This window comes from Falco punctatus (assembly GCF_963210335.1).
Source record: "Falco punctatus genome assembly, chromosome: 6".
Classification (NCBI taxonomy): domain Eukaryota; kingdom Metazoa; phylum Chordata; class Aves; order Falconiformes; family Falconidae; genus Falco; species Falco punctatus.
The window spans coordinates 80,321,853-80,349,809 of NC_137585.1; the positions used below are offsets into that span (position 1 = coordinate 80,321,853).

The window sequence follows — 27,957 nt, forward strand, 5'->3', positions numbered from 1 at the left end:
AAGCTCCAGTTGTACTTTGTGGTCTTAAACATGTGTGGTGTATATCTCCTTCACCACAGCTAGGGCTTGGCTTTCCGTTCAGTTAGTGAAAAAACACTAATAACTTTACAATTAAGCAATTGTATCACTGCCTTTTCTTATGGAGTTCAGTTCGGGTGAAGCCCTCAGCACTACAGACAGTCTAGCCAAGGCTTCTAGACAGTTAAAGCTCTTGCTTAAAGCAGCTTTAGGCTCTCCAGGCAGTTTGGATGGCACTTTGGGCTTCTGATTCCTGTCACTGCACAGAGGTCAATTTTATCCTCATTTGAATTTTCAGGAAACTCCACGTACTTGACAGATTTTCTTCACACCACTGTTTTCTCAAGTACCTCCAGAAACCCAGTGCTTTGTTCTCTGGCTACAGAACAAAGCATATGTAATGGCAGAGAACTGAATACAAATTTACCTGTAGCGAGTGATCATTGCATTCATGCTTTTATGTATTTCTTGCTGAGTTTTTATTGCATTGCAAGTACTTTTCAAGTATGAAAAAGAAGGTACTTTTTCCTGTACAAATTAAACTGTTGCTTGAGACCAGAAGCTCATTAGCAAAATTGGTGTTAGTCCATGCACAATTAGTAGAGAGGTTGGTGTTCCATCATTAGTGCTTACCTCAGGAAATCCTATCCTTGTGCTGTGTATTCATTTGTAACTTAGCCACTGTGGATGGTAACTTCCCACAGACGCCTCTGCTGATGCATGAGACCAGCTCTAAGATCAATAATTTGATCTGGAGGTTGAAGCAAGTAGTCCTGTCTGTCAAGAATTGGAAGTGCATCCTTACAGGTGCCTCAAAAATATATTTTTTTTCAACTCCTTTCCCAGATAAGGAAGCATGAACCTGATGCAACAGATCAAAAATGCCACTTTGCCAGTTCAACTTTATTATTCTAAAAATGCTGAGCAGCTCGAGGGACTGTGATCACCAGCTGTTAAGTTTGTTTATCAATGAGGATATGAGTAAGAAAAGGCAAAACTCTCGTTATTGGATTTGGTATAAAAGGAAAATGTTTCCTAACAGCAGGAGATGCACTGCATTGTTTTTTGCCCTCTTGATTGCAGATACATTAGTCTACATAGAAGAAAGATTTTTGTCCAGGTGAGCAATGGTACTGCATTAAAGCAAGCACTGCTTTGCTGTGAGGAAAAAATACATCCCTGTATCAGGAGAAATCAACTGTTAAGAGTGAGGCTTAAGGGAGGACACAGGAGACTGGAGAGCCCCGTAGCTAAGTGTTAAAACTGGTGAGGTGTGTTGCTGTTGGGGATTTCCATACAGGTTTTTCATCTCTGGCCGTTATTCATGCAAAACAATTCGCTGTAATGTTGAGATTAGTATGGCTTGCATTTAATGTGGGACATGGCATAAGATTAGAGACAGTGGATTGCTAGAGGACAACATGTGGAAGTGTGAAATGGGCCAATATTTGTTTCCTCTGCTTTGCCTCTGAATTGCTAGAACAGCTACAGAGAACACCTTTACAGCAGGTGCTCCTGTGTATCTCTAGCTGTAAAACTAGGGATAATCGTATTCATTCATTTTGCCTCAACAGCGCTGTCAGAATTATTTAAGGTTGGTGAAAATCAGAAGGATCAGGCATAGTCAGGTCTTGTCCTGTGCTGCTGTGTGTCACTTACTCCCCAGCCACCTGAAAAACCTGTCAAAGTTCATTTTTTATATACCCTACATTTCAAAAGAACAAATTGCTCTGATTAACAGTCCTAATATGTAAATGTTAGCATGTCAGTGTTTATCTAGCTATATACCAGCGTTCACGTTTGTCACCAGCTAAGGTAGTAGCTTGGCCTAATGTTAGAGGAAGAGATAATGTGAATTATGATGTGTGGAAATTACTATCTGTAATAATCTGATAAAAAGAAATACTTAACTCCTGGAAGAATCAGATCCTTCCCTTGAACGATGGGGAACTTTTAGAACTCAAAAATATCTTTAGGCAATTCTGTTTCTACCGTGTCTAGTATCCATCTCCCTTATAAGCAGTAATGAACCATGGATTTTATCTAGAAAATCTCTTTTCAGCTTCAATTATAATTCCAGGCATCTGGGAGACTTAGGCAAGTCAGACAAAAGGATTTTCTTTTTCATTGAGCAAAGTTTGTTGCCGTAGGCTTTTCTGCCTCTGACATGTTTTCTGTGAAGTTCAGCATGGCTTAGATCAAAAGGCAAACACAGCCCGTGACTATAATGATGGAAAGCCTCTGGCTTAGTGCAGAGATGAGACTTCTGGAAATTTGGTTCAGATAATAAGTCATCCAAATCTTCAGTTTGCAGATTTGGTGGGGGTGGGGTGGCTTTTTAGCTTGAAAAGTTAACAGTTCCTGGGTTTTTTTCCTTAAAGACAGCCTAATACAATTTGGATGGATGGTGTTTCTTTACACTGTAAGTTGCATAGAACCAAAAAAAGAGAGACACCCAGGAGTGTCAAGTAAATCAAGTTGGTCACCTGGCCTTCGCGCTAGGTAGATTTACAGCTGCTCCAGAGTGAGAGCCACAGTGCTACACCTGGTGGAAGGCTGTTGTTTCCTCTGGTGATTAATTGCTGTGATTTGAAGCAAACAGCAAATACACCGACTCTTCTTTTTTTAGTGGGACAGCACAGAAATCCTTACCCCAGTAGAAAGGAGGAAAACATACCGGCTTTGCTGTGTTGCAGAAGCCTACAGAAGGTAAACATCCCAAGGCAGCAGCAGCCTTCGCGCGCACCCCGCGTCACAGCCGGTGTGGCTGTCCCTGCACAGAGGGCTTGGACACCTCAGCGGCTGTGGTCAAGGCATGTGTGCGAGGCAGCCCCCAGCCTCACGTGCTGTTCCCACCAGGGAGGGTGGAACTCCTGGTTTTTCATCTCTGAGGGACCAGGGAGGCCCCCCTGGAGCAACACAGGAGGAGCAGTCAATATATTGATTCATGTATGTTTGCTTCTTCCACACAAGAGCTCTTATATTATGAAGCCACGTCCACGTAATCAGGCAAATGGGCTGTTAAAGAAAAAAACAAAAAAACAAACAAAAAAACCAAAACAAAACAAAAAAAAACCACAACCAAAACCAAGTTTGTGCTGCTCTATTCCAGATAATAAAACAAGTTAATTTTGTCTTGTTTGCCGTGGCAGGAGAAACCTGCAGGCTCTTACACGTGACCACAAAACTGCCTCCGCCCTCAGAGGCGGCCGTCACCTGCACATGAAGGCTTCAGGCCTTCCTCGGCATGTGAGACAAAATACACGGAGATGAGCAAGCACGGGTACGCTTCATGCTGCCACGCTGGATTATTAGCCAGTTTTTCCTAGCAAAAGCACCCTCCCCAGCCCCAGATCTTCACTAAACCCCAATAAAATGATTACTACCCCTTTGCCACCATACACCGAGTCCCACGAGAGGCTGGGCAAGAAGCCTGCAGGCAGGGATCGCCAGCTGCTTGCTGAACGCGGGTGTGATTTGGGCATCCAGGCTGGATGCCCTTCAGCAGCTGTGCAGCACAGCACCAGAAATACAGTATTTTATTTCTAATTCACATCTGCAAAGGTTACACAGAGATGGGAGGTCAGGGTGAGATGCACAAATTGGGTTTAGATAGTTTTGCAGGAAAAAAAGAAGCAGCACCACAATCTCTTGAGCTACAATACCCACGTGCTGTAACATACACCACTGTTCCTAGAAGTCATTCCCCATTTTCCTTGTGGTAAAAGAAAATGACACTTTTTTTTAAGTGAGATTTCTCCTAAAACAGCTCAACATACTTTTGGGGGCAGAGTTTGTTAAAATAGAAAACAGTGGGAAGGGAGCAACCCCAAAAAGTTTGACAGGCTAACAGCATCTCAGAGCAATGCTACATTCTGATTTCATACAGCAAATTAAAGGGAACTCCCTCAATTAGATTGCATATTTTTAAAAAATAAGTCCTACAGCCTTTTAAGCCTTTCACCTCAGCTAACATTATTCTGACACTAAAGTGTCTACCTAGGGACAACTGTTTCCTCTTCATGAATAAATACATAAGTAAATTTATTGCACAGAAGAAAACAGAGGATTATTTCATTTGCCTTGCCTGATTTCTGTTTCTTCTTTTTCTTTTTCTCCCTTTTTCTTTCTTTGTTTGATTAGCTGAAGGTCGAGGAGGTACCTTTCCTAGAAATATTTACATCTCTGAGCGTCTTTTCCCTCTAAGAAATAGCAAAAGCTACCAGGAGTGTTTTGTTCATGGAAGAGGCAGCAGAAATGCTTACAGCTGTAAGAAGCCTACCTTGAGCTCCGTTTTTTTTTTTAAAAATCATAAATGCAGGAAAAAAAAGTAATCAAATAAATGGCTAGTTCAGCAGTTACACATCTGTTGCGCTGCAAAATACTCCGTTTCTCCTCTGGTGAAGCAGGTTTGATGGAGGCATTGCATTACGTCTTATTGATATGGCTCTTGTGTGAAATACAAAATTCAGCCTGCTGTGCACACCTTTGGTGGGCTTGCTGCTGAACGGGGCAGGGGACCTGGTGACAAAGCACACAGAAAAGGCCAAGGTACTCAATGCCACCATCTTCGCCTTCAGGAACCCCAGGCCCCTGAGATCAGGGGAAAGTGTGCAGCAAGAAGATACACCTTGGTGGAGGAGGAGGAGGAGGAGGAGGACCAGGTCAGGGAATAGAAGTTCCATCTTTAATACAGCGACCCCGAAACACTTTACCTGGGACTGCAGAATTCAGGTGGGTTTGTTTATTGGTGTATTAAGCAAACGATGGAGTTAAGAAGTGATCTGATTGCGTTACCTTGTATTCAACTGCCTAGAACAAGTTCCCTTGTAAGAATGAGGCTTCCTTTTTTCCAGAACATTTAAATATTTTCAGCTTTATTAGATGGGAAACTTGTAGACTACTCAAAGGGTCCCTGAGTCTTTCAAAAAACTTGACGCACAAAAAAAATTAAAATAATATACTACTTTTAAGTTCCTTAAGGCTTAAAATGTGGTATTGCCCAGGCTGTGAACTACGTGCGGATTTAATTTCACAATGAAATCATAATAAAAATTCTCCTTGGAGCTCACCTTTAAATACAATTAGGTATGAAATTTTCCTTATCGAGCCCAGTGCCAGAATTGCCAGCAGTAATGAGGCCAACAGTATAACAACTGAACGGAGTGCGTATACTTTGCACTGCACGTGCATGTGTGTGCAATGCACGCACTGTGCACTAGCACGCCGGCAGGGCTATTCCCACCAGCAGCTGGTTTATACCCAGAAGCGTGATTATTCTTACTTCTAGCCGGGACCATTACATTAATGCCATATACAGTAACAGAAACATTATCTTATTGTCCAAATAAATAGCTTTCTGGATCCTCCTAATCTTTTAATGCCAGCTGTGCCTTCTGGGGATGACTTACTCATATTAACAGTACAGACTTTTCCCAAAGCCTTTCAGATGTAAATGACTGCTCTCTCAAGACCATTGAATGCAAACCTCCATTCTTTTTACATATTATTTTTTAAAACAAACAAAAAAAAACCCCACATAACCAGAATACTCACTCCATTGCCACGGTATGCTGCTTGTATGCTGCTTTTTCATGCACTGTTTGCCCCTGCTAGGATTCCTCCACTCTTTTTCATTTTCATATGGAAATTTTACCTGAAGCTACAGTGTGTTCTATCACTCATTCAGCCTCCTTTCCCGTGTTGTTTTTTTACTACCTTGCCTGTCTCTGCACTTCATGGGTGCTTTTCCAGAGCCTTATTATACTTACTGGCACAGGACCCATCTTTCATCTCGGCTCATTTGCTGGTCCCAGCTCTGAGCAGAGGCAGCTGGTCCCTCTCTGACTCAGCTCCTTTCCAGTGAGGTTGTGGTTTCTGGGCCTCATGAGCCTGCACATCTTTCCAGCAATTTGTTGGTTTGCACTGCTGCCAGCCCAGCATGGCACAACCTGTCACTGCCTCCTTCAAAGGCCAGCACACCCTTAATGATAGCTAGAAGTTTTTGCAGAAAGTATTCAGAGAAAATCAGATTTGGAAGTCCCCATCCGAATGGAAAGTATCATTTGGAATGCATTTAATAGATTTATTAAATTTAAAAGAACATAGAATTTGATAGATTCTTTAGAAACCCGATCATAACTGAGACAAGGTATTTCCTTCTACGTCAGCTTTCTGCAAACATTTTTATGCTTATTCAGTAAGTGAAAAATAGGAAACCTTATCCTTAGGTAGTTCAGTGTCCTATACCCAGCTCTCACCAAGCTGAGAAACAAATACTTTCTCTTCGATCCTTCAGATCACAAAAAAACCTCAATAGTTAATATTAATGATGATTTAAAAGCTTTTAAGGCAAATTTGCGCAAATATATAACTAAGACACTTGCTTTGACTCTTTAATAGTTTATGAAAATACTGTGGTTGAATACATCTCCTGCAGTTTCCTTTGGTTTTCCCCATGGGCCAATTGCTGCCCCACGGGAAGCTGCAGCATGCTCATGCTGGTCGGGGTGGCCTCAGGTGGACACTTTACTGCAAACTCCAGTCCACTGGGGACAGACGAATATCCCTCCAGTAAAGCCTTTCACCCAGCCTGGCCCCAAATTTTCTCTCATGGAGGAATTACCAACCGGTGCTCAAATTCTCGAGCACTTCAGTATCCAGGGCATGACTGTGACCAGCACAAAATCCTTTGGAAGATGCTTGAGCAAGCTCAGCTTACACAGTTGTTGGTGGTGGTTTTGTACGAAATGCTCCATCGTTGCATCTTGCTGTGCTCCTGGATGGCAGGAATGAATTGCCACAAGGAGTCCAGGGGAGAAATGCGTGTTGGAAGAGTTCTGGCAGAAGTACACCCTTCCAGAGATGCATCGGTTTATGCACAGACACCTGCAGCAACACTGTCATGCAGAAAGGGGAGGTAAATACTTCAAAGTTTGTATTAATAATTCAGCAGCTTCTGTGCAATGAAAGGCAAAGGTGAAACTGGTGTAAAAGTAGAGACCTCGGATGCATTCCCTGCATGGACCAGGAAGGGAAAAGGGCTGTGGTCATCAAGCATCTGTAGCCTGTGCATCATGTCCGGGAGATCCAGCCAGCGCTCTTTGGCGCTTTGCAGGTGTGAATATCTACCACTTCTAGGCAGTCCTGGCAGCGCACAGCACAACACCAGTGGAATTTGCACTCGCATTTTGTCATTCTGCTGACACGGGAGGTGTCGTAGCCTCTCCCACAGCACATCACTTCACAGCTGTCCATGCCGCGGGAGGTTTGGTTGCAAACCCGACCAGCTGTCCCAAGGGACCCTACAAAGGAAATGCAGTAAAGGTCAGGAGGTGGATTTTAAGGAAAGACAGAAAGCATATGAAAATAAGTATAGGAGACATAATTTGCAATGTATTTGATCCTTTGACATGACATCACCCAGGATTCATTATCAAGCCAGAGAAACACCTATAAGGTAAAGTTCCTCTCAAATTCTCAAATTTCTCCTACAAATCTGGTCTAGAGATGAGAAGGAGCAAAACGGACCAAATATTTTGTGCTGGTTTTGGCTGGGATAGCGTTCATGTTCTTCACAGCAGCTAGTACGGGGCTATGTTCTGCATTTGTGCCGGACACAGTGTTGGTCACACAGGGATGTTTTCGTTATCGCCGAGCAGCGCTTACGCAGAGCCAAGGCCTTTGCTGCTTCTCACCCCACCCCACCAGCGAGGAGGCTGGGGGTGCACAAGGAGCCGGGAGGGGACACAACCAGGAGAGCCGACCCCAGCTGACCAAAGGCATATTCCATACTGGATGAGGTCATGCTCAGCGTGTAAAGCTGGCGGAAGAAGAATAAGGGAGGGGACATTCGGAGTGATGGCATTTGTCTTCTCAAGTAACCGCTGCACGTGATGGAGCCCTGCTGTCCTGGAGATGGCTGCACACCCACCTGCCAGCTGGAAGTGGTGAATGAATTCCTAGCTTTCCTTTGCTTGTAAGCGCAGCTTTTGCTTTACTTCTTAGGCTGTCTTTATCTCAACCCACGAGTTTTCTCACTTTTACTCTTCCAGTTCTTTCCCCTGTCCCAGTGCGGGGGGAATGAGTGAGCAGCTGCGTGGGGCTTAGTTGCCGGCTGGGGTTAAACCATGACACACTTCAAGGCTCTGCCTGATTCTGTGACTATCATCGCGCTTTGCTTCATCTTTGCATAGCACTTTTTCCTCTCCAGTGAGCAGATACCTTCCCTGAGGCAGCCGTGCAGCTCCCTCCTACCCCCAGGACGCAGTCCAGTCCCCCAGGGCTCTGTAGCATGGGGCACCCAAGAGGAGCATCCCCTGCTGCTCGGGACTGCGTGAGCTTTGCAGGGGAGCTCTGGGTGGCCAGGGGAGGTCTGGGAAAGAGGAGACTGATAAATTTGGTGGCTGCAGGGGACACACGGGCAGAGTAACTGTGCTGCCGGTAGTTAAAATTCTCTGCAGAAGTGAGTGCAGAAGCACCCTGACCGCTTGGCATCACTGCTGTGTCCACCCACAGTTCAGGTGGCAGCTGAAGACTGTCTGCTCTGTGCACCTCTCATCTCTGTGGGGTAAGCACCAAGGATTCTTCTCCTTTCTCTTGATAGAGATTGGAAGAAATTAATTTATAGCCTGCTGTGGACTGAAAGAGGGGTAGGGAAGCATATCACACCTCATCATGTTCTTAAAACCCCTCTGGAGTGGCTAAAGTGCCTCTGCCCACCTCCACGTGGCACAAAATGCCTCTTTAAGGCCTGTTTTAGCCTGAACAGCTGCTGTACCATACACGAGCTGCTGCACCATACACGAGCCGCTGCTCATCTAACAAAGTTACCTTAGGGTACAATTTAGGACCTATACCACAGCTGTTGACAGATTATTACCAGCAATTTGAAAACTTCATGAATACTCATTGCTTCACCTAATTTCTTATGTACTGCTATTGTAAATCAATTTCACGTATATCCATGAGATTGATATCGTTTTGACATTTTCCCTAGACCAAATTATAGCGCCGTTCTTCTGTTATTGGCCAACATGGGATTTCCCTAAGTATTGACTGCGGTCATTAAATTAACTGGAAACATTTTACAAAGTGTATTCACAGGTGTACATAAACCATGAAAAATTTACCCTCTTAAAGAAAAAAAATGCATGCAGACATTAACTCAAGTTTGCATGAGCTAGGATAGCAAACCAATCTTAATAAAACTTAAGCTGTAATTAATCTGTAATTATTAAAAATCTAAGTTGCATAAATGCTAATCTTTTCCCCCCCCTATGAGGTTGTATATACTATTGCTGCTGTACTGAAGCAGCTCACAACATACGAGTATTCGCTGTTCCTCCATCCCCTGCTGTCCCCAGCGCCTGGGAGGCTGCACGGCTTTCCAGGCCTGGGCCCACCGCTGAGGCTGCAAGTGGTCTCAGGACTTGAGTAAAGTCACTTTCTCGGACTATGTTTTTTCATGTGACACATTATTTAGCCTCTTAGCCATGGTGGGGGGAAATTTTCCTCTTCTTGCATCTAAGTCAGGGCAGGCTTCAGCTGCTGTCCTGGATGAGCGTTTAGGTCCCTAGAAAGCATCTCAGCCTTCCTGTATTTATTTAAATACTTAAATATTCATCGTGTAGAATTCTACACCTGGAAAGCTGCAATATCAAATCGCTGGTCCAGGGCTGCCGCGGGCAGAGCAGAAGAGCTTTGCACGGCCGCCCGCTCCGGGAGCCGCTCGCTGACGGAGACACCGGCCGCAGTCCAAGGGTCCAGAGCTGCACAGGTGCTGCTGCACAGGCCAAGCAGAGCTGTGCTCAGCCACTCGAGGGAAAAGGCAGAGGGAGGAGAAGACATGCTGAATGGAGCCACAGACAGGCTCCTGCACCTGCAGCCTGGTAAATACCGACCTCCTTGGGCTCCGAGGAGCCTGCTCACGCTGCTGCCCATGTAGCAGCACTCTGCGCAGCATCCTTGGGGAGGCAGCTGAACAGTAAGTCTCTGCTCTTTAAGGGAGCACCTCACTTTGATGTAAAAACCAGTGACGAGTTGCATCAGGCATGCCCTGCGCTAGGAAACCAGCAGTAACTCCTGGTCTCCTGTCCCCACAGACACTGCCAGCACCTGGGTCCTGTGCAGGGCATCCAGGGAGGAGGAGGAGAGGTACCACCAGCAACGACCCACACAGGCAAGCCCTCTGCCACGCAGCTCTCCCTGCAAGGCCACCTGCACTGGGGCAACCTGCATGGCAGGCAAAGCAGTGATGCCAAAGGGCCTTTCCCAGATCATTTTTTCAGGAATCACTCCACACTGGGGGAAGGGAGAATTCTGGTGGCCCCTGGTGCCCCAGATCTAGGCAGGGCTGAGGAGTTAGGAGGATGCAGAGCTATGTGATCCACCTGTGGTCCCATAGGAAGCCTGTGGCAGAAAACCAAACCCTGCTTCCAAGCCAACACGTTCTCCTCCATCCACGGTGCTGTGCAAACAGCTAGGACATCTAAATGTAAGTGCTCATGCTTGTGTGAGCCCACAGCAATGTCAGACGCTTGTCCTGCCCTCTTTGCTCAGACAGAAAAAAAAACGTGCAAAGGCTAAGCTCATGACTCGTATGATTAATGTTCTGCATCAGGAATTTGGTGTGAATTCCAGTTTACCTCCCTGCACAGGTTCCCCCTCACCTCCCTTGCCCTGCACACTCTTACCCCGCTACGAGCCCCAGCCCTGAGGTCCCAGTGCGCCTGGGCTACATAATGCAACACGCCTAGAACAATAATCTCCAGCAACCGTGATTTCAAAATCGTGATTTAGATTTCAAAATGCTTGGCGTTTTGCTGTCTGCCTGTGGTTCATGTGACACAAGCCGGACACTTGGTGCCTTGGCTGTGCCACTGTCGCACAGCAGCCAGCCAGGCATCCCTCCTCCAACGCAGGAGAAGCAAAGCCGCCGTGCACCTCAGCGTGCCTCCCGAGTGGGAGCAGAGCAGGGCCATGCTGCCTGGCTGCTGCAGGTGAAGGAAGACCCCACAGCCCCCACCTCCAGCAGGAGCTGCCCTAGGAAGGTCTGACCACATCCCTCAGCTGAAGCACAGGCTGGTTTCCAACTCTAAAGTTCTCATTTCCAGATGTTTAGGGAAATCACAAAGCAGTGAAGGAGAACCTGAGTGGGATACAGCTGCTGGTTTCAACAGTTTTGCCACTGGCTTCAAAACCAAAATTATTTCAACCACTAACACACAGCCAAGAAGCCGGTATCGTCTGATACTGCCCACAACACAACATCAACATCTACTGTGGCACTGCAAGAGGAGACTAAATTATCCACAGGATGTGGCAAAAAGAAAACAGGCTCATATAAAGGTGTAGTTTCTGAGCAAAACCAACATTTTTTAAAAGTTCAAACAGCATCTTCAGCATCTCTGCAGCTTCTCTCCTGAGAAAGAAGATGAGCAATAGCTGACAGTAAGCAACCAGGCAAGTTACTGGGCTCCTTGGGGGGCACTGAGATACCCAGGTGATGAAGACAGCAGAAGACACTAAACAAAACAAGGCAGAGTTTTCTGATCTTTGCCTGCTACCTGGAGTGCACGTCCTCATCACTTAAGAGGCAGGAGTATGTTCAAACTTGTAAAAAGTCTTTGTTTTTATTTCATGTTGGAATTGCCATGCCGACACACAACATTATGCCTGCCAAAACATCCACAGCTTTTAATACTACCAACTTTACGGCCCATACATCAAATCCTTTCTTCTTGGTTTACACGGTTGTTTTCTTAAGCAAACATGTGGTAAGCTGAAAAATATTTTTTCCCATTCCTAAAGCAGTAAAATGTATTTATTCCTTTACAAAGTGAGATTTTCCCTTCTCTTCCAATTGATTAAAAATCTGGCCTCAAGCAATAAAGTTCGTTATCTGACATGCACCTACAAAACCCCACAAAAACAGTGAAATCCCCAACAACAATGAACTAGTTTCCACACAGGCGTCTGGGGCGGGTGGGTGGAGAAAATAAAAAGGAAACATTCACAGAAAACCAGCTCTGAAGCTACTTCAAATCCAGAAGTTTTAAGTTAAGAAAGATTCATGTGGAACCTCCGTACAGCAGGGCTGGAGAGAACAGGGAGGCAGCCTTGTCGGGAGGGGGCTGGGATTTCCCAGGCCAGCAACGAAGAGAGGGCAATGGGCTGATAAAAGCCCCTTATCTGGAATCAGTTTAGAGTAAACATGTGTCTCGAGCCACCGATAGCTGTCATAACCTCTGAGGTCCCAGGGGCTCCTGGGGCAATGGAAGTCATTGCAAGCTCCACCGTCAGCTTGCAGGAGGCTGGGACTGCACCCAACGTGTTCGCAATGCATAAATTGGGAGATACGGGCCAAGAAGTCACACAGGGACTGCCTGTATGCGGCTAAACTCAGTGAGAAGCTTTTGACATAGATCAGGATTGGTTTTCCTCCATGGGTTACATACCTCAAGCACTAACACATCTTGCACAGCAATACTTTGCAGGCCACATTTTAATCTCACATTTTTCTTTCACTCCAGACTTGGCCTCGTTCATCTCAAAAATGCAGCAAATGGCTTACGTGGGGCGGCAGGGGAAATAAACTAACACAGAAAGAACCCCGCGAAGGACCCGAAGCAGCTCATCCCGGGCATGCATTTTGTCACCCAATGTGCAGCTCCAGGGGGCTGCCCACAGCACTGCACGTGCATCTCCGCAGTGCTTTCCACCCACCAGGAGACCAGGTGTGGAGGGTCCGCAAACACAGCCACAGCACCCTGCCAGCCTGTTGGAGCCACAGGAGATGGCCACCGCAATCCAGGTACGCGACCCCCACCCCATGCACAGGCAGAGGCAGTGACGCTGGCTTTGACGCCGCCCAAAGAGGAATCATGTCAGTGTCAGGAGAAACCTATGGATGACCTGAAGCACATGGCATGTGGGTTTGCAGCAGGTCCTAAGGGACTGCTGCAGCAGCTTGAGATCATCTACACACAGAGGTGCCCCATCTCTGCTCCACCACCATCTCCACATTGCCAAAGCCTCATTGCTACCAGAACAGTTGTGAACAGTCAGCATGTGCACAGCACCACCATCCTGCCACTTGCTCACCACCCCCACCCCCCCCGCCTTGATGTCCTCGCCTGGGGACACGGCTTCCCTGCTCATACACACCACCTCAACATGCTCAGCTTGCTCTACACACTTTGGTGGGGGTCTCCCCGCAGGGAGACGCTTCACTCAAACACTGCCTAGAGTTTCATGGTAGCTCTGTACAAATTAATTTTTAATAAACCTGGTCTAAAATGTTTCCCTTTGCAAGACCACATTACACTGCTGTGATGGTCTCCATGAGCAGCCTGTAAGGAAGGCTGGGCCAGCACGCGATGCCCACGCTGCAGCTGCTCCTATGTTTATTCCAAAAGCAGGCTCGGCTTGCCCACCGGTGCATTCAAAACATGGTAAACCTGCAACAGCTTTCAATCAGCCAAGCCTGCAATCTTGTAAAACATTAAAAGTTTCTAACAGAAGCTTATAATTTAGAGCATCTAGAAGGTGAAGTACCGTGTTCAGGGTAAGATAGTATGTGCGACAGTGGGACTGCCACTTGCAGAGCCATCACCTTAGTTCCCTTCACAGCTTTATCATTTCTAACAGGTCTCTCCCACTGCAGTCCTGGATATGCTTGCATGTATTCATTTTGGGAGTTGGAAAATTATGGTAATATAAGAGAAGACCATGCAAATTGTGCCAAATTTTAAATTCATGACAAGATTTTCAAAAGCCCTCTGGGATGTCCTACCTCTGTTTCTATCAAATTATGAGTACGAAATTGTGAGCAAAAATTATTTCAGCATCCATGTGAGCAAATGTGAGCAGATTTAAGTGAATTCTGAACACTTCTGAAGATCTTCTTTTGGTCCTTTTCTAAAAGTTGTGAAATCCTAATGCTAGACAAGGGGTGGCCAGATTATTATGTTCGCGTGCTATTGAGTTGCTATTAGTGATTTCCACATATTATCTCTCTCCTGAAATCAATTACTCCTTTTTTCCTTCTAGGGGGAAAAAAAAAAACCAAACCCCAAACAAAAACCCCACCACATTTTACACGCTGTAGGGGTGATATATGCATGTACGTCCAGCTGCCTCCCCTAGACAGACTGCCAGACCCGGTGGGGTTCACTCAGCCCCAGCACCCTCGCGTGACTGCCTGCCACCAGAGAGAAGACTAAAAGCTCCGATGGCAGAAGATGAGGTACATGCTTTTTTTGGGTAGACCGCTGATGATAAAACCCCTGAGCACCTTTAACTCACTGGTTCCTATGTGTTAGCACACCCATGCCACAGAAGACACTGGCTTGGTCATTTTACAGTTTGTGAAGCTGTTTGCTGGTCAAGTCATGATACTTCGTAAGGTTTGCTCTGGGAATACTTTGTTCAGTCCCAATACTAACCAATCTGCAGATATACCGCTATTTTTTTTACTGAAGCACTAAATTGCTTGAATTCCCCAGAAGAATGAAAGGCAGAACTGTATTCAAGGACCCACTACAGTGCTGTGGTATTAGATTTAGCTGATGCCGAGATGCTCCCCACCTATTTCCAAACACAGACTTCCATAATCTCATTTCATTGTCAGTCATTTAACAGGGCTGACACTCTGGAGCACTTAACAGGGCAAACCAATGGTAAGAAAGAAAAAAATGCTGTCAGCTGTTCAAAATTACCTCTCCCAAAGCCAGATCAGTTTTTGTTCATCTGATTCTTTCTTTGCTCCACACAAGCAGCAGGGCATCCCGCATCCCATTAAAGATTTACCGCAGCTTGCCAGAAATGTGCTCTTCCAAACAGCCATGTTCTCTGAATTCCGGGCAGCAAAGAGCCACCACCTCACCCACAGCCTTATCCTGAGCTGAGCCAAATGATGTGCCAGTCTCTGCCACCTCTGGGCAACCTTGACAGCATTGGGCAAGCGCGCATGATACACCGGGGTGAAAAATGCCCACCCTCTTCCACGATAACAAGACTGACAGATGAGGTTAGGCTTAGTACAGAGATTATTAAACAGCTTTTTGACATAGAAGTGAGGCATGTATGGTTTCTTCTTTTGGGGAGAACGAAATAATGGGTTTTACAATGAACAAGGCAATTTCAACAAAACAAAGTTTTGAATAAGCCCTACTCTGCCAAGTAAGTCTCTGCACAATGGCACAGTATGCCCATTTACTCACTTGGATTAAAGTATTAGACTTTGCAGTGTTGGTCACTATTCAGGGAACAATATGTGTTTGTGCAGGTAATAAGTATAACCTGCGAAAGTCATAAATAACACTTAAAATTACCTTGACTACTCAACTAACCAGAAACGCTGTACAACATAAGCGTACTGGATGGAATTCTGGGTTCACTGAAGTCAATAGTACACGACCAGGATTTCACATATTGTTCTTATTTAAGTGCAGTTGTTTTGCAATGTTTATCCCAAGTAAACTTGGATTGTAAATACTCAGTGGTGCCAAAAAGAGTTGAGCTGCGTTGCTATCCAGATACTTATGGATATGTCACACCGGGTGCAATCTGGTGTGTTATACAACCTATTAATTAGTTCCACAACATCTTTCATGGATTACTCAGTCTGGCTCTCTTCTCCAAATTTCTGGTTTTCTAGTTGCTAGTTTTTAATTGCCACATCAGGAAATACTATAGACGGGTCAAGAACTGTTAGCAGGATTCCTGGTGCTCGGCAGTGCCTTGAATGCTGTAACACCATTAAGTGTGTATCTATTGAAATCTCTGACAGCGGAAAAATTCAGTGTTAATAGCAGCCCTGAAACTTCACCTCTTCCCACCGGAGCTGGCACAAGCCTTCAGAAAATGCGACGGTTATCATGGACGGGGCTAACACTGTCTCGTAAAGAGGAATAAACAGCTGTGTCGCTCAATGCAGTGTGCTGTGCCCCACCAACCGCTCTTCTTTCGTCCACCTGCATGTCCTCCAGCTGCCTCGCACCATGTTGCTGACAGCTTCATTGACCGGCGCAAGCATGGTTTGCGCCAAGCTGCTGGTACCTCCTACGTTACCGGGGGGGGGGAGAGGTGTGTCTACAGCTTAGGGGGTCCACAGTCCACAGGGGGCTGTGGGGAACGTGCAGATAAAGGAGGATATGTGGTCCTTTGGGAGTCTGCAGCCGCAGCCTAACACTATGGAAGAGAAGCAATGTGACAGGAGGTGGTATCATGGGGACAACATGGGGCTGCTGTAGTTACATCGGGCAGCTCTGAAGTGAGCTGTGTGATAGATGTGGCTCTGCACAGTAGGGACCTGCCTCCAGAACGTAACTCAAACCTGTCCTAAAAGCAGCTTTTGCCTTGCAGTGTCTCCAGGGCTCCATAGCATCTGGGAGAAACTGCTGAACTGTTTCTTCTGTTGTTTTACAGCTGGCTGTTGTACATCTGGGGACATTGAGGAACTATTGTTCTTTTACAGAGCTATCCTTCCCAAACATCTTCCTGCCTGTTTCCTGCTGGTTACATGCATGGATTTGTATTTTTATAGATAGATATAGATATACATACATGCAAAATTAATAATTTTTGGCCTTCAAAGTAGAAATGTCTGAAATAAAACCATTCACATGTAACAATAGAGGCTTACCTACATCCCTGTCCCTGATACAGTAGTCTGGAGAGCTTTCAAAGTATACCAGGTCATTCTTAGTTGGCTTCTTAAATCTCTTATTAGCCACAGTGAAACCCGTGCCATCTTGATTCATGACCACCTGAATGGCTCCATTGTATTTCTTCCACAGATAATCTCCTGTTTTCCTAAAGTCTGCCATGGCCAGCCAACAGGTCCTTAGAGTGCACGATCCACTCACACCGTGACATTTGCACTCCTGTTTCAAAAACCGCTTCACGGCCTGTTTAGAAACGCAGTAAAATACACACAGGTGAAACAAACTGTAATTTATGCTTCTCGGCCCTTTCCCGTTCATTCTGTGGTGCCAGGAGCGCAACGGGTCTCCAAATCACGGTCTGTAGTGACACCCACTGGTAGCATCAAGTCATCCCCGCATGGTTGGTCTGCTCTGGATGCTTCACTCAACCACACACCCCCTCCTCCTCTGGCCGGTGGGCTTACCTTCCGCCCTCCTGGCAGGCATCCCCGGGACCGAGATGGTCCATAACGCTAGGACACAGGCTGGACAGGAGGAAACGATCTGGGAAGCGGACAGAATCCCTCAGCCTCTTGGTAGGCGAAGGTACACCCTTTCCCCATCATTCCAGCTGAAGCATCGCCATGCTGACCCTCTCTAGCTTGACTTCACGAAGTTGCCCTTTGCCTGAACAGTGGTTCAAATATTGCCCAGGAACTCGTAGGCACTTCATATTTCAATGATTTTACAGAGACTGTGCAAAGCATCGTACCTGGGCTAGGCATCAAACATGCAAAATTTTAAAATATGGTATCTTTAAAATGCTTATAAACCATTTAACAAACATTTTCGAGTAAGACCTTCATTAGCTTGCACTGGAGAGATCACCTTCATCATTAATTTAATGTCTGGGTAGCATTAAAGCTATTTCAGCTTCATCTCTGACGTTTGAGCCATCCGTATGACATTGGAGAACAACAGATAGGTTCATAGGCAATAAATAATTCAATGCTAATTCTGAAGATATGGGTATTTGATCTATAAATATTATGCCTTCAGGGTTCATGAAATATGAACATTCTGGCATTTGTACAAGAAGAGCAGCATCGTGGGAGGAAGGTAAGAGAGAGGAAAGCTCCATGATTAGAAGTGAGACTGATGCACAGCGGGGCAGCATTTTTCAGTCAAGCACTTAGTAATAAAGCAAGAATGTTTTATAAAACCAAAGTACTTTTAATTTTCTTTCCAACTTGTAAACGATATGACTACTTCAAAGCAGTCACTGACATTCCCACAGCCCCTGCTAACACAAAACTGGGATTTAAGCAGATGCTTAGGTTTAAATATCTGAGTAGAAATCAATTTAACTACTTGTGCATTTCAAACAATTTGTTGGAATAGTGGAAGAAGCACATAGGAATGCAGGACTCTTTGTCAGTGATGTTCCTATAGTGATACATAGCATATTATTTTGTATGAATCGTAGGGGAATATTATAGATTTATATTCTATGTGGGTTTGAAGTAGTAAAATTGGAATAGTCTAGTTTTAAAAGAAACCTAACACCACCCCTTTTTGGGGGTGAGAAAAAGCTGAGGGCACAGCTGGTCTTACCCAGTTCCAAATGCCAGGCTTGTGGGCAGGCTGAGGTAGTGAGATCCTGCAAAACTAAACCTACACTGTCGCACTGGGGATATAAAGCAGCATCCCTTTCTATAAAGCAGTCCTAGAGCATATGAGAATGTCTTGATTATTTTTAATCAAATATATTTATTAAAGTCTCCTGATCAGTTTCTAAAAAAACTACCTGGTTACCAATACTGTATTATTTGGCATATGTATTTTTTTAAACTTAATAAGATACTCAACTATTACAGAAAGTACTTCCCATCAGGGAGCTCATTCACCCCTATAAAGCCTTTGCTTGTGTTGTAGACTGCAGTCTCTTTTGGACAGTAAAATAAATACAGCCATAATACTGCATATGCGTATCACTGATCTGAATAGCCTCATCTATCTATATTACATGTTAATTACACCTGCTGGTAATAAACAGGTGGAGAAAAGATGTTGAAGGAGAAATATTTGTCGGGAAAATCATCTACTTGCAGTACAAAACATTAAAATCGGACCTTTTCTTCTAGTAAGAGTTAGTTAATATAGAACAATCTTACAGATTACAAAAGGAACTTTTTAAAACAAAAAAAATAAATAAATCTGAACACGAACAATTTACTTCCTATTGAATACATATTAAGGAAAACCAAAGACAAGGAACAACTAGTCTCTGTGAATCATTTTAGAAGTGATTGGTCTAGCATTATCAAATATTTTTCTGCATTGTTTTAAAGGTGGTGGATTAGGCAAATTTTGAATACATTTTGAATAATGAAACAATGTATTTACTGCAATTTCACACACTATGCGCCCAAGAAGGCCAACGGGACCCTGGGGTGCGTGAGGAGGAGCGCGGCCAGCAGGTCGAGGGAGGTGATCCTGCCCCTCTGCCCTGCCCTGGTGAGGCCACATCTGGAGCGCTGTGTCCAGTGCTGGGCTCCCCAGTTCAAGGGAGACAGGGAACTACTGGAGAGGGCCCAGCGGAGGGCTATGAAGGCGGTTAGGGGACTGGAGCATCTCCCTCATGAGAAAAGGCTGAGAGCTGGGCCTGTTTAGCTTGGAGAAGACTGAGAGATGATCTTATTAATGTCTACAAATACCTCAAGGGCGAATGTCAAGAGGACGGGGCCAGGCTCTTTTCATTAGGGCCCAGCAACAGGACATGGGGCAATGGGAACAAACTGCAACACAAGATGTTCCATCTAAATATGAGGAAAAACTTCTTTACTTCGAGGGTGACAGAGCACCGGCAAGGCTGCCCAGAGAGGCTGTGGAGTCTCCTTCTCTGGAGACATTCAAAGCCCGCCTGGACATGACTCTGTCCAACCTGCTCTGGGTGAAGCTGCTTTAGCAGGGGGTTGGACTAGGTGTTCTCTAGAGGTCCCTTCCAACCCTGACCATTCTGTGATTCTGTGATTCTTGCTATTTATAGCTACTACCACAAAATGTTAATACATGTATTTCTTAGCCCTTGCACCAGCAGTGGGCAATACACCCGGCCACTACTCCTTCTACTCACCTACAATAAAAAAAGTAAAGACTTTTTGTGAAATTCAGGAATGGTATTTTCATACAATGTTTAGAAAAGGGATTTTTTTTAGAGCAGGTTATGCCCCAGAACCAACGCCTTTTGGAGGGACACATATTTTGGATATATTTTCTTAAAAAGTGAATAAATTGTATTTTATTTCTGCTCATTTTGTGTTTAGGTTTACTGTGCACATACAGGAATGGATGGGATGGGTTTTTTTCTCCAATGCTATTTCAAAATTGCTCTTTAATAGTCAAGCCTGTTTTTCAGTATGGTCTTCAGCCTTACTTGGGAATTTCTATGCTATATTAAACAAAAGTAAAACTCCTCCAAATATAAGGATTAGGCTCAAAACAAAACCTCCATCCAAACTGATCCTGCAAGGGCTTGGGTTCCTGTTTGCCTTTCCACAGAAGGAGCCACTGAACTGACTCAGACGGGAGCACTGTCAACAAGTTGAATTCAGTCTGTTTGGAGATCTCTGCCACACCGAACCGCCAAGGGAGACAGATAGAGCATCTCTGGCTCCTGCTCATCCCATACTTCTTCCTGACTGCTGAGACCAGTCAGCAAGGACCAACCATTACCCGCCCCAGACCCATCAGAGCTCTCTGAGAGCATCTCCAGGCATCTGTTGGATGGACACCCACCTTCCTTCCAGCTCTGTTGTTGTGAAGGTTCATCAGTGCCCTTGCGTCTTTTCCTTTCCGTTCTTTGGCATCCACAAAAGCTCTGGCAAATTTAATGCCGTAGTCAATGTTATCACTGCAGCCACCCCAGTCAAAATGGCCCTTGCTGTCCTTGGCAGAGCCTTTCTTCTTGGGATCGCAGGAGCAGGATTTCAGCTCCCCTTGGCTACATGCCCTGGTGATGGCAAAAACAACTCCAGCAGAGGAGATGGCATGTACAAAAGCAGATTCACGGCTACCTGAAACAAAAAAAGTCACTTTAAATATGTTTGAAGCAGTTAGTTTGAGTGGCTATCCTAACTCCAGCCAGTTAGCCTGGACTTTTTTTGCTGAGCAAAAGATAAAACTGGGCTGAAATCACAAAAATACACATTCCCTGGAGCCAGAATTAGTCATGGCTTAAACTTGGACCCCTCCCTGGTAAAAGCTCATCAATATAGTGTTAGAGTTGGAAAACATTAAACATTTGCTTCTGATATCGATTAATATACTTTCACGGATCGGTTATTCTGTACAGATATGTGAATAGGACAGCTGGTATTTCTATCATGTTTCATCGATTTAGAAAAATATATGAAGTGCTATTTCAGAGATAGGTTTAAGAAAGTATTAAATAGGGACACTGGAACAACATGTACATTGCAAAATACTGCAAAGAACTCTTGAAACTAGCTTTTCCTCTTCCAAAGCACTCGGAATAGACTTTCCTGCTTAGAAGGCAGTAGGGAGAAATCTTGGGTGTTATTTTCTGAAAATAAGTTAAATTTAGGTTTTCTGCCTAGAACCAAGCCCAGTAACAGTAATTCACACAAACAAGTTCCATTAAATCAATGGCACTGGTTGTGTCATGCTTGAGGCAGGATTTGGCCTGGCAGCTGTGACTTCTACATGCCAGCTGCTCGGGCAGTTTTCCCTTCTCTTGACAAAGATACTTTATTATACCAAAGATTATCTGCATTTCTTTCTAGAACATGCCTACTCTTAGGCTATTGGGTACGTATTTCAATGTAGTAATTGCTTATTTTAAGATGTAGTAATTTACAATACGGAGCTGTGTTATCTTGGCACACAACACTATTTATGGTAATGGGGTATTTTCATGCTTTAAAAGTTTTTTAGCATGGCAAGAGTGAGAAGTAAGATTTTTATGCAGTATCTAAGACCATTAGCAGTGAGACCTGTTTGGAGGACTTGTAAGCCTTAAGTCATGTTAGCACAGTAAAGTAGGACTGTTATTTGTGATCTCATTGGAGGGGCAGCACTACGCCATATACCTTATTATTTAGTATTTCTATTCCAGTAGCATCTACATGTTTCAAATAGGAATGGGCCCTGGACTTCCATGTGCTGTGCAAACCTTCAGCAAGTGGCAACTAAAAGCTTGCAAAAAGACAAGGGTGAACCCTGCCTTCCCTACACTGCCTTCAAAATCAGGCAGAAGAAATCGAGGCTTGCTACAAGTCGTGCTCTTTTGAAGACTTACTTCTGAGAAAATGTACTCAGAAACATCAAAACTTTGTAAAATGTTAATTAAGAAGAAAGACTTGATGTTGCTGGAAGAGAAATGTTTTGTTTGAGTTTATTAAACTAATCAAAACCACCTCATTTCAAATTAGAGCAATATCAAGCTGTGTTTCCCATCGCAATCACTGCCTGATCAGGCTCAGCGTGGAGCTCAGAAGCCTCATTCTCTCCCATGAGCCAACACTGAAAACTTCACTTCTGGAAAAACTGCATTTTTACTGTTTTTATGGAATAGCCTCATCAGAATTAGGCCATGTTCTGCCAGACATGTTTTCCTGAAAGTCAGACAAACCTCATCGAAAACTTCAGCTGATGGTTGACGTTACTGGTTACTCACTAATAATTGCTAAGGGAACACGAAGCTGGTTACGGAAACCAGCGACTTACCAGCAGCAGAGCCTGGCACTGAATGATGCTCCATGGATGAAGTACCACTGGTCAGGTCAGTGTGCCCAGTGTCTCCTAACCTCCACCCCATCCCCACCAGTGGAGCAATGGCCCCGGGGTACTCTCCTCCTCTCCCCGCCAGCACCATGCTGCTGACAGCCTGGAGAGGCTGTCTCAAAATGTGCTGGGGACATCTCAGGGGCACAAGTGCCAGGGCAGGGTCAGCCTCACCAGCTGTGCACCAGGGCTGTGTGCCCCGTTGTGGCCTTTGGTGAAAAGAGACACATTATAGAAGAAAAATCTCAGCACATTTATCACTCGGGTAGGGACAGCCTGGCATGGTAATAGATCTCAGCCATTTCTTTGAGTCAAAAGGAACATAAAAGCTGTCTGAAGACTCACTAGATGCCTTAGTCCAACCTTTGGATAGCAACACCACCCTGCTTAACCATCCTCCCCCAGGGTGGGAGGCAGAATGCAGACCTCGGTTGTGTGGGGTCTGCACAAGCCTGGCTCATCCCTATCGGATGTGTCCCCGCTCGTGTCTCCCCTGGAGCCTGATCTGAGGGACCCGCTGTCTCACCCCCCGCAGAAGGCTGAGGGCCTGGCACTGCCCCAGCGCAGGCAGAGCACCCAACGCCCTGCCCGGGAACCGGCCCACCGAAGGGGCTGCCGGCTGCCACCCCAACACACTGGGATCCTGTTTGGATGCAAGCTGCTCCTTTCAGCCCCCCCGAGTACCGGTGTCCCCAGATGGGGTGGGCTGTGCTGAAGGCCCTCTGCCCAACCGCATTCTGGCACCTCAGCTTCTCCGTAGCCCTTTATTTGTGGGTTTGGGGTCTGTTATGTCCCCCAAAACTGAGAAGTTGGGAATTGCAGGGCCAGCCCCTAATTGCCAGCCCTCCCTTTCTGAAGCTTGTCCATGTCTTTCTGCTTCGAGGCAGGTTTTGAAGCAAAGTAGCGCTTCTCGGTATGGTACGGTATGGCACGGTATGGCACGGTATGGCATGGTATGGCACGGTATGGTACGCGCTGTCCGGCTGCCTGTGAGCCCCCGGGGGTAATTTTGCATTTCCCCCGCCCTTCCTCCTGAAACGGCAAACAAAGCTTCACCGTTGGTAGGACCGAGGGCAACCGGCGGGGGCCACCGCTCGGCGCTGCCCTCCCGGCCCCACCGCTGCCCGGGCAGCGCCCCCGCACCCCCCCCACCCCCCGCCAAGCCCCTTCGCCCTGACCCCGCAGCGGCGGCCCCCCCCGCCCCCCGCGGGACTCACTGCGCAGCAGGACGCGGCCGAGGAGGCGCTGCCCCCGCTCCAGGGCGTTGCAGTCCCAGCGGTGCCGGCGGAACTGGTGCTGGCACTCGGCCGTCCAGGCGGCCACGCCGCGGCCGATGGAGAGCATCGCCTCGGGGTGCCGGCGGCACAGCTGCCGCTGCCGGCTCACCAGGCCCGGCACGTTGTCGCACATCACCCGCGACGAGCCCACGGCCCCCATGTACCTGCGGGAGGGAAGGGGCAGGGCAGCGCCGGGGGCCCGCGGCCACCCCCGGGCACCGGCTGCGGGGGAAGGGGGTCCCCAGCACCCCGGCTGCGGGCAGGAGCCTTGCTCAGGCGGATCCAGAGCTGCAGCCACCTCTGCCTTTTTGGTGGAAATCCTTCAAAATGAGTCTCCGGTGCCGTGTTTTTTTGATAACGTGAAGCGTTTGGGAGAACCCCAAACCCCGCTATTACAGCTCCGTGCAGTACTTAAAAAAAAACCAAAACCAAACAACAAAAAAACCAAGCCAAAAAACCTTGACAAAAAAATAAATTACATCATCATCTGTTTCCAGATGGTCTCTATTAGTCCTGAAATGTTTCGAAAGGTACCTTTTATAAAGCCCAAACTCCTATAGGTGTCTTTTGAAGGGATCAAACAGAAGAAAATGTCCTTTTCTTGTATTTTCATTATTTTATACGATCATAAAATCGTTAAAGCCCTGCCTTCCAAAAAAATACATATTTAAGTGGCAGTTAAAAGACACCATGACAGAAAGCCATCGCAATAAATAACGTTTATACGGCTACGGACACAGATAGTCGTTTTATTGAAATAGGCTCAGCCCGATAAATCAGGCTTTGATCCCGCGTCAGGCCGGTGTCGAGGTTAAGTGTGTTCCCCGGGTCTGTAAGAAGCGGTTTAACTCCTCTCCTACGCCAAGACTCTTCAGCCTGGGCTTGGTTGGGGTCCCCAGTTTGAAGGGCCGGTTTGTGCTCCCACCCTGCCCTGTTCCAGGGACCCGTCCTGCAGCTGGCTGCCTCGCAGCCCCGCACCGAGACCCGCCACCACCCGCAGCCGGGTCCCGCGCTGCCCGCGGGGCTTCCAACCCCTTTGCAGTTTGCAGTTCGCACTTCAGCGAGAGAAACTTTGCAGGAGGGAGGGGCCGGGGGAGGGCGAGGACGAAGGGGAAAAGAAAAATTAATAACAAAAAAAAAAAAAAAAAAAAAAAAAAAAAAAAAAAAATCCGTGCTGTAGCCAAATCCCAGAGCCGCCGGGGCGCGGAGGGCTGGCTGCCAGCAGCAGCGCTTCACCCGCGCACCTCGGGCGTGTTCCCGCCGGCGCGCCCTCCTCCGCGCCCTCCTCCGCGCCCTCCTCCGCGCCCCCCTCCACACCCTCCGCGCACTCCTCCGCGCCCCCCCCTCCGCCGCCCGGGAGGTGCCCCGCTGCCCCCCGGGCCGGGCCGGCCCCCCCGCACCCCTCTGCCCTGCCGAAAGACCCGCTCAGCCCTGGCAGCTGCTCCGTGCTTAAGCCGGGACGCAGGGACGGGGTGTGGAAGGAGATGCCGAGACCGTCTGATCCCTCTCTCCTTCGGGCCGGGCTTTCTGGACCGGAGCAGCTGGCAGCGGCGAGCGCCGCTTGTACAAGCCTGAGAGGGAGAGGCTCCCCCCCGCCCCCCTTCCCTTCCCTAATTTACAATTAATCCGACCCCACCTTCCCCAAGAGCAAATAAAGATTCCTGGAATTGCACAGCTTACCACCATGAGGAGGTGACTGGTGGGGTCGCCCAGACCAAGACCAGGGGAAGAGACCACCAGATCCCAGAGAGAAAGTTCATGTTAGAAGCGCTTCGGTCCACATCAGGTCAGTCGCGGGGGGCAGAAGAAATCCCAGGGAGCAACGGTGACCGGCAGGAGGAACCGCACCTTGAGGGATTCCATTTTCCGTGGGTCGAAGTGCCTCCGCATCCCCACGCACGGCCGCAGGGCTTATAGATCCCCTCCCGGGGTACGGGGGATGCCGATCGGTGCATCACTCTGGATTCCCCTCGATTTCTCCCGCACTAAATCCTTCAGGACAAGGAGCTCAGCCCCGCTCCCATCCTTCATCTTTGCCCCGATCCAGCTCTTCCCTGCAGTCACAGCAAAACTGAGGGGCTGGTGCGGGCTGCTCGCAGACTGGGTGGGTTCGGCTTTGGTTGGTGGTTGTTTTTTTTTTTTTTTTTTTTTCCCTGAAACTCTGATGGATGAAATGATGTCAAGAGACACTGGGGGAACAGGAGGAGGTAACACCTCTGATTAAGCAAGGAATCCCGAGGAGCCAGCCGCTTCCCAATAACCCTACCAGCGGACGGGTAGTTCAAACGCGCCAGCAGATGCTGCGCGACCCGCTGCGGAGCCTACAGCGGCGACCACCCCGGCTGTTCAAGACCAGCAGCACTTGGCATCTCTCGGGGCTCGACCCGACGCCGCTGCGCTCCCCCGCAGGCACCGAGCACGGCACGCCCCGCGGCCCGGCGCCGAGCGCAGCCCCGGTACCGGGAGCGCCGCCGCCCCGCCGCCCCCCCCCCCACCCACCCCCGGTCCGACCACCGCCTCCCCACGGGCACCAGCGCCGGGACAGTTCCGCCCCGAGCCCCCCTGTCCTCCCGTGCCCCGCGGGGACCCCCGGCCGGTGGGCTCCGGAGGCGGGGGCCGGGCTACGCGCCCCATGGCGGCGCCCAGGGCCCGGGCGGGGGGAGCCGCTGCCGCCGCACCGCCTCGGGCAGCGCGGGGGAGGGGGGGGGAGCGGAGCGGGGCGATGCCTCCGGGGCTGGACGCAAGTTCAAGAACAAGGAATTCTGGAACTTTTCTACTTGCTGTCATCCGCGTAAGGCAAATCCAGGATAACGGATAGTGCAACCAGCGAACCATCGTTAACAAGGCGGAGGTGCCCCCGCTCCAGGTCAGCCCTCGCCGGCTGTAACAAAGACACACGCTGAAGGTTGCTGCGTAACTTAGGGACTGCACAGTCCTTGCTCCTAAAAGATGCCTTCAGTTGTCAACTCCAGGTGAAAATCCTGGAAAAGCAAGCTAGGAGGCACCCTGCGAGATCCGCTCTTCAGGCAGGACACGACTGTGCGCAGAGAGGGTACCAGGCTTCCAGGCTGGTGCTCAGTAGAGCTTGGAGATCACGGATGTATAACCAAATGTAAGCACCTAGTGTTTCTGAAAGAAAACAGAAAAAAGCCATTGCACCAACTTTTGAGGTAGCAACATTCACCCACTTCTCAATTTAACTTAAAAACATGCCCCCAAACCCAAACAACCCCACAGAAACCAGCCAACCAACCAGCGCGCGCACACACACACACAACCACCCCCAATATCAGAAAAGCTTTTGGCTTTAAAGATTTTGGGTCATGGGCAATTGAAGCTTGGAGTACATTACTGCTTCTCCACAGTACTACTTGCCCAGAGGCAACTACAGTTCCAGTTAGTAACTCCAGCAGGTCTTAAAAGCAACAGAGGAGCATTCAACATATATTTCATAATCAGTGTGAAAAAACACACTCCAATTTTCAGCTGCTGGCCAACTTCAGTTTCTTAAGTTTAACAGATACACCTTGGATCAATTAGCAAGGAAGAGAAAGAGAAACGCCAGGGAGAAAACAGCAAACTCCAGGAGTACTTCAAACCCCTCTGACCGAAGGTTACAGCCCTCCCTGCTACCAGCCTACGGTAAAACGTTGACCTGTTTGGTTTTCCTGAGATACCCACCTGTATTAACAGGAGCTCCTTTACTTGTGGCAACCACACCAACAGCTTACCAATGTCGTCTTCCTCTCCAGAACAGTCATCTACCACATCTGCATTCCAGCTTTATTGCTGTCCAGATTCCCTCTCCAAGTCCTCCACTCTGTGCTGGCCTTACATGAATTCGCCTTGGATCCATTATTTCTCCCCATTAACCACTCTCTTGTTACACCGAATGACAGAATGGGCAAGACTGAAAGAGGCCCTGAGGGATTATGTTGGGTTTGCATGGCAAGGTTTTGGTAGTGGGGGGCTAAAGGGGTGGCTTCTGTGAGAAGCTGCTAGAAGCTTCCCCCACATCGGATTGAGCCCATGGCAGCCGGCTCCAAGGCAGACCCACTGCTGGCCAAGACTGAGCCCGTCAGTGATGGTGGTAGCACCTCTGGGACAACGTATTTAAGATGTGCGATGAAACCCCATCCAACAGCAATTGCAGCCAGGCAGAGAACTGCGAACCTGTGAGAGCACAACTCTGCTCAGGAGGGGCTCCA

General features: G+C 47.5%; 1 protein-coding gene across 1 annotated transcript; it reads right to left on the reverse strand.

The window, feature by feature from the left end:
* Positions 1 to 73: 73 nt before the first annotated feature.
* WNT2 (Wnt family member 2) lies at positions 74 to 27,936 on the reverse strand. The gene is made up of 5 exons (XM_080391057.1): positions 25,430 to 27,936; positions 23,690 to 23,913; positions 20,466 to 20,743; positions 16,667 to 16,931; positions 74 to 7,322 (listed from the first exon to the last, which is right to left on the reverse strand). Exons 1-5 carry the CDS (start codon positions 25,507 to 25,509, stop codon positions 7,093 to 7,095), a joined length of 1,077 nt encoding a protein of 358 aa, XP_080247183.1. The 5' UTR covers positions 25,510 to 27,936; the 3' UTR covers positions 74 to 7,092.
* Positions 27,937 to 27,957: the final 21 nt, after the last annotated feature.

Coding starts and splice junctions, on each gene's coding strand:
- WNT2 (XM_080391057.1), bottom strand. CDS start 25,509: ATGAACTTTCTCTCTGGGATCTGGTGGTCTCTTCCCCTGGTCTTGGTC. Junction 23,914..25,429: donor CCAGTCACCTCCTCATGGTG/GTAAGCTGTGCA, acceptor TCCCTCCCGCAG/GTACATGGGGGCCGTGGGCT. Junction 7,323..16,666: donor TATCAGGGACAGGGATGTAG/GTAAGCCTCTAT, acceptor TTTCCTTTGTAG/GGTCCCTTGGGACAGCTGGT.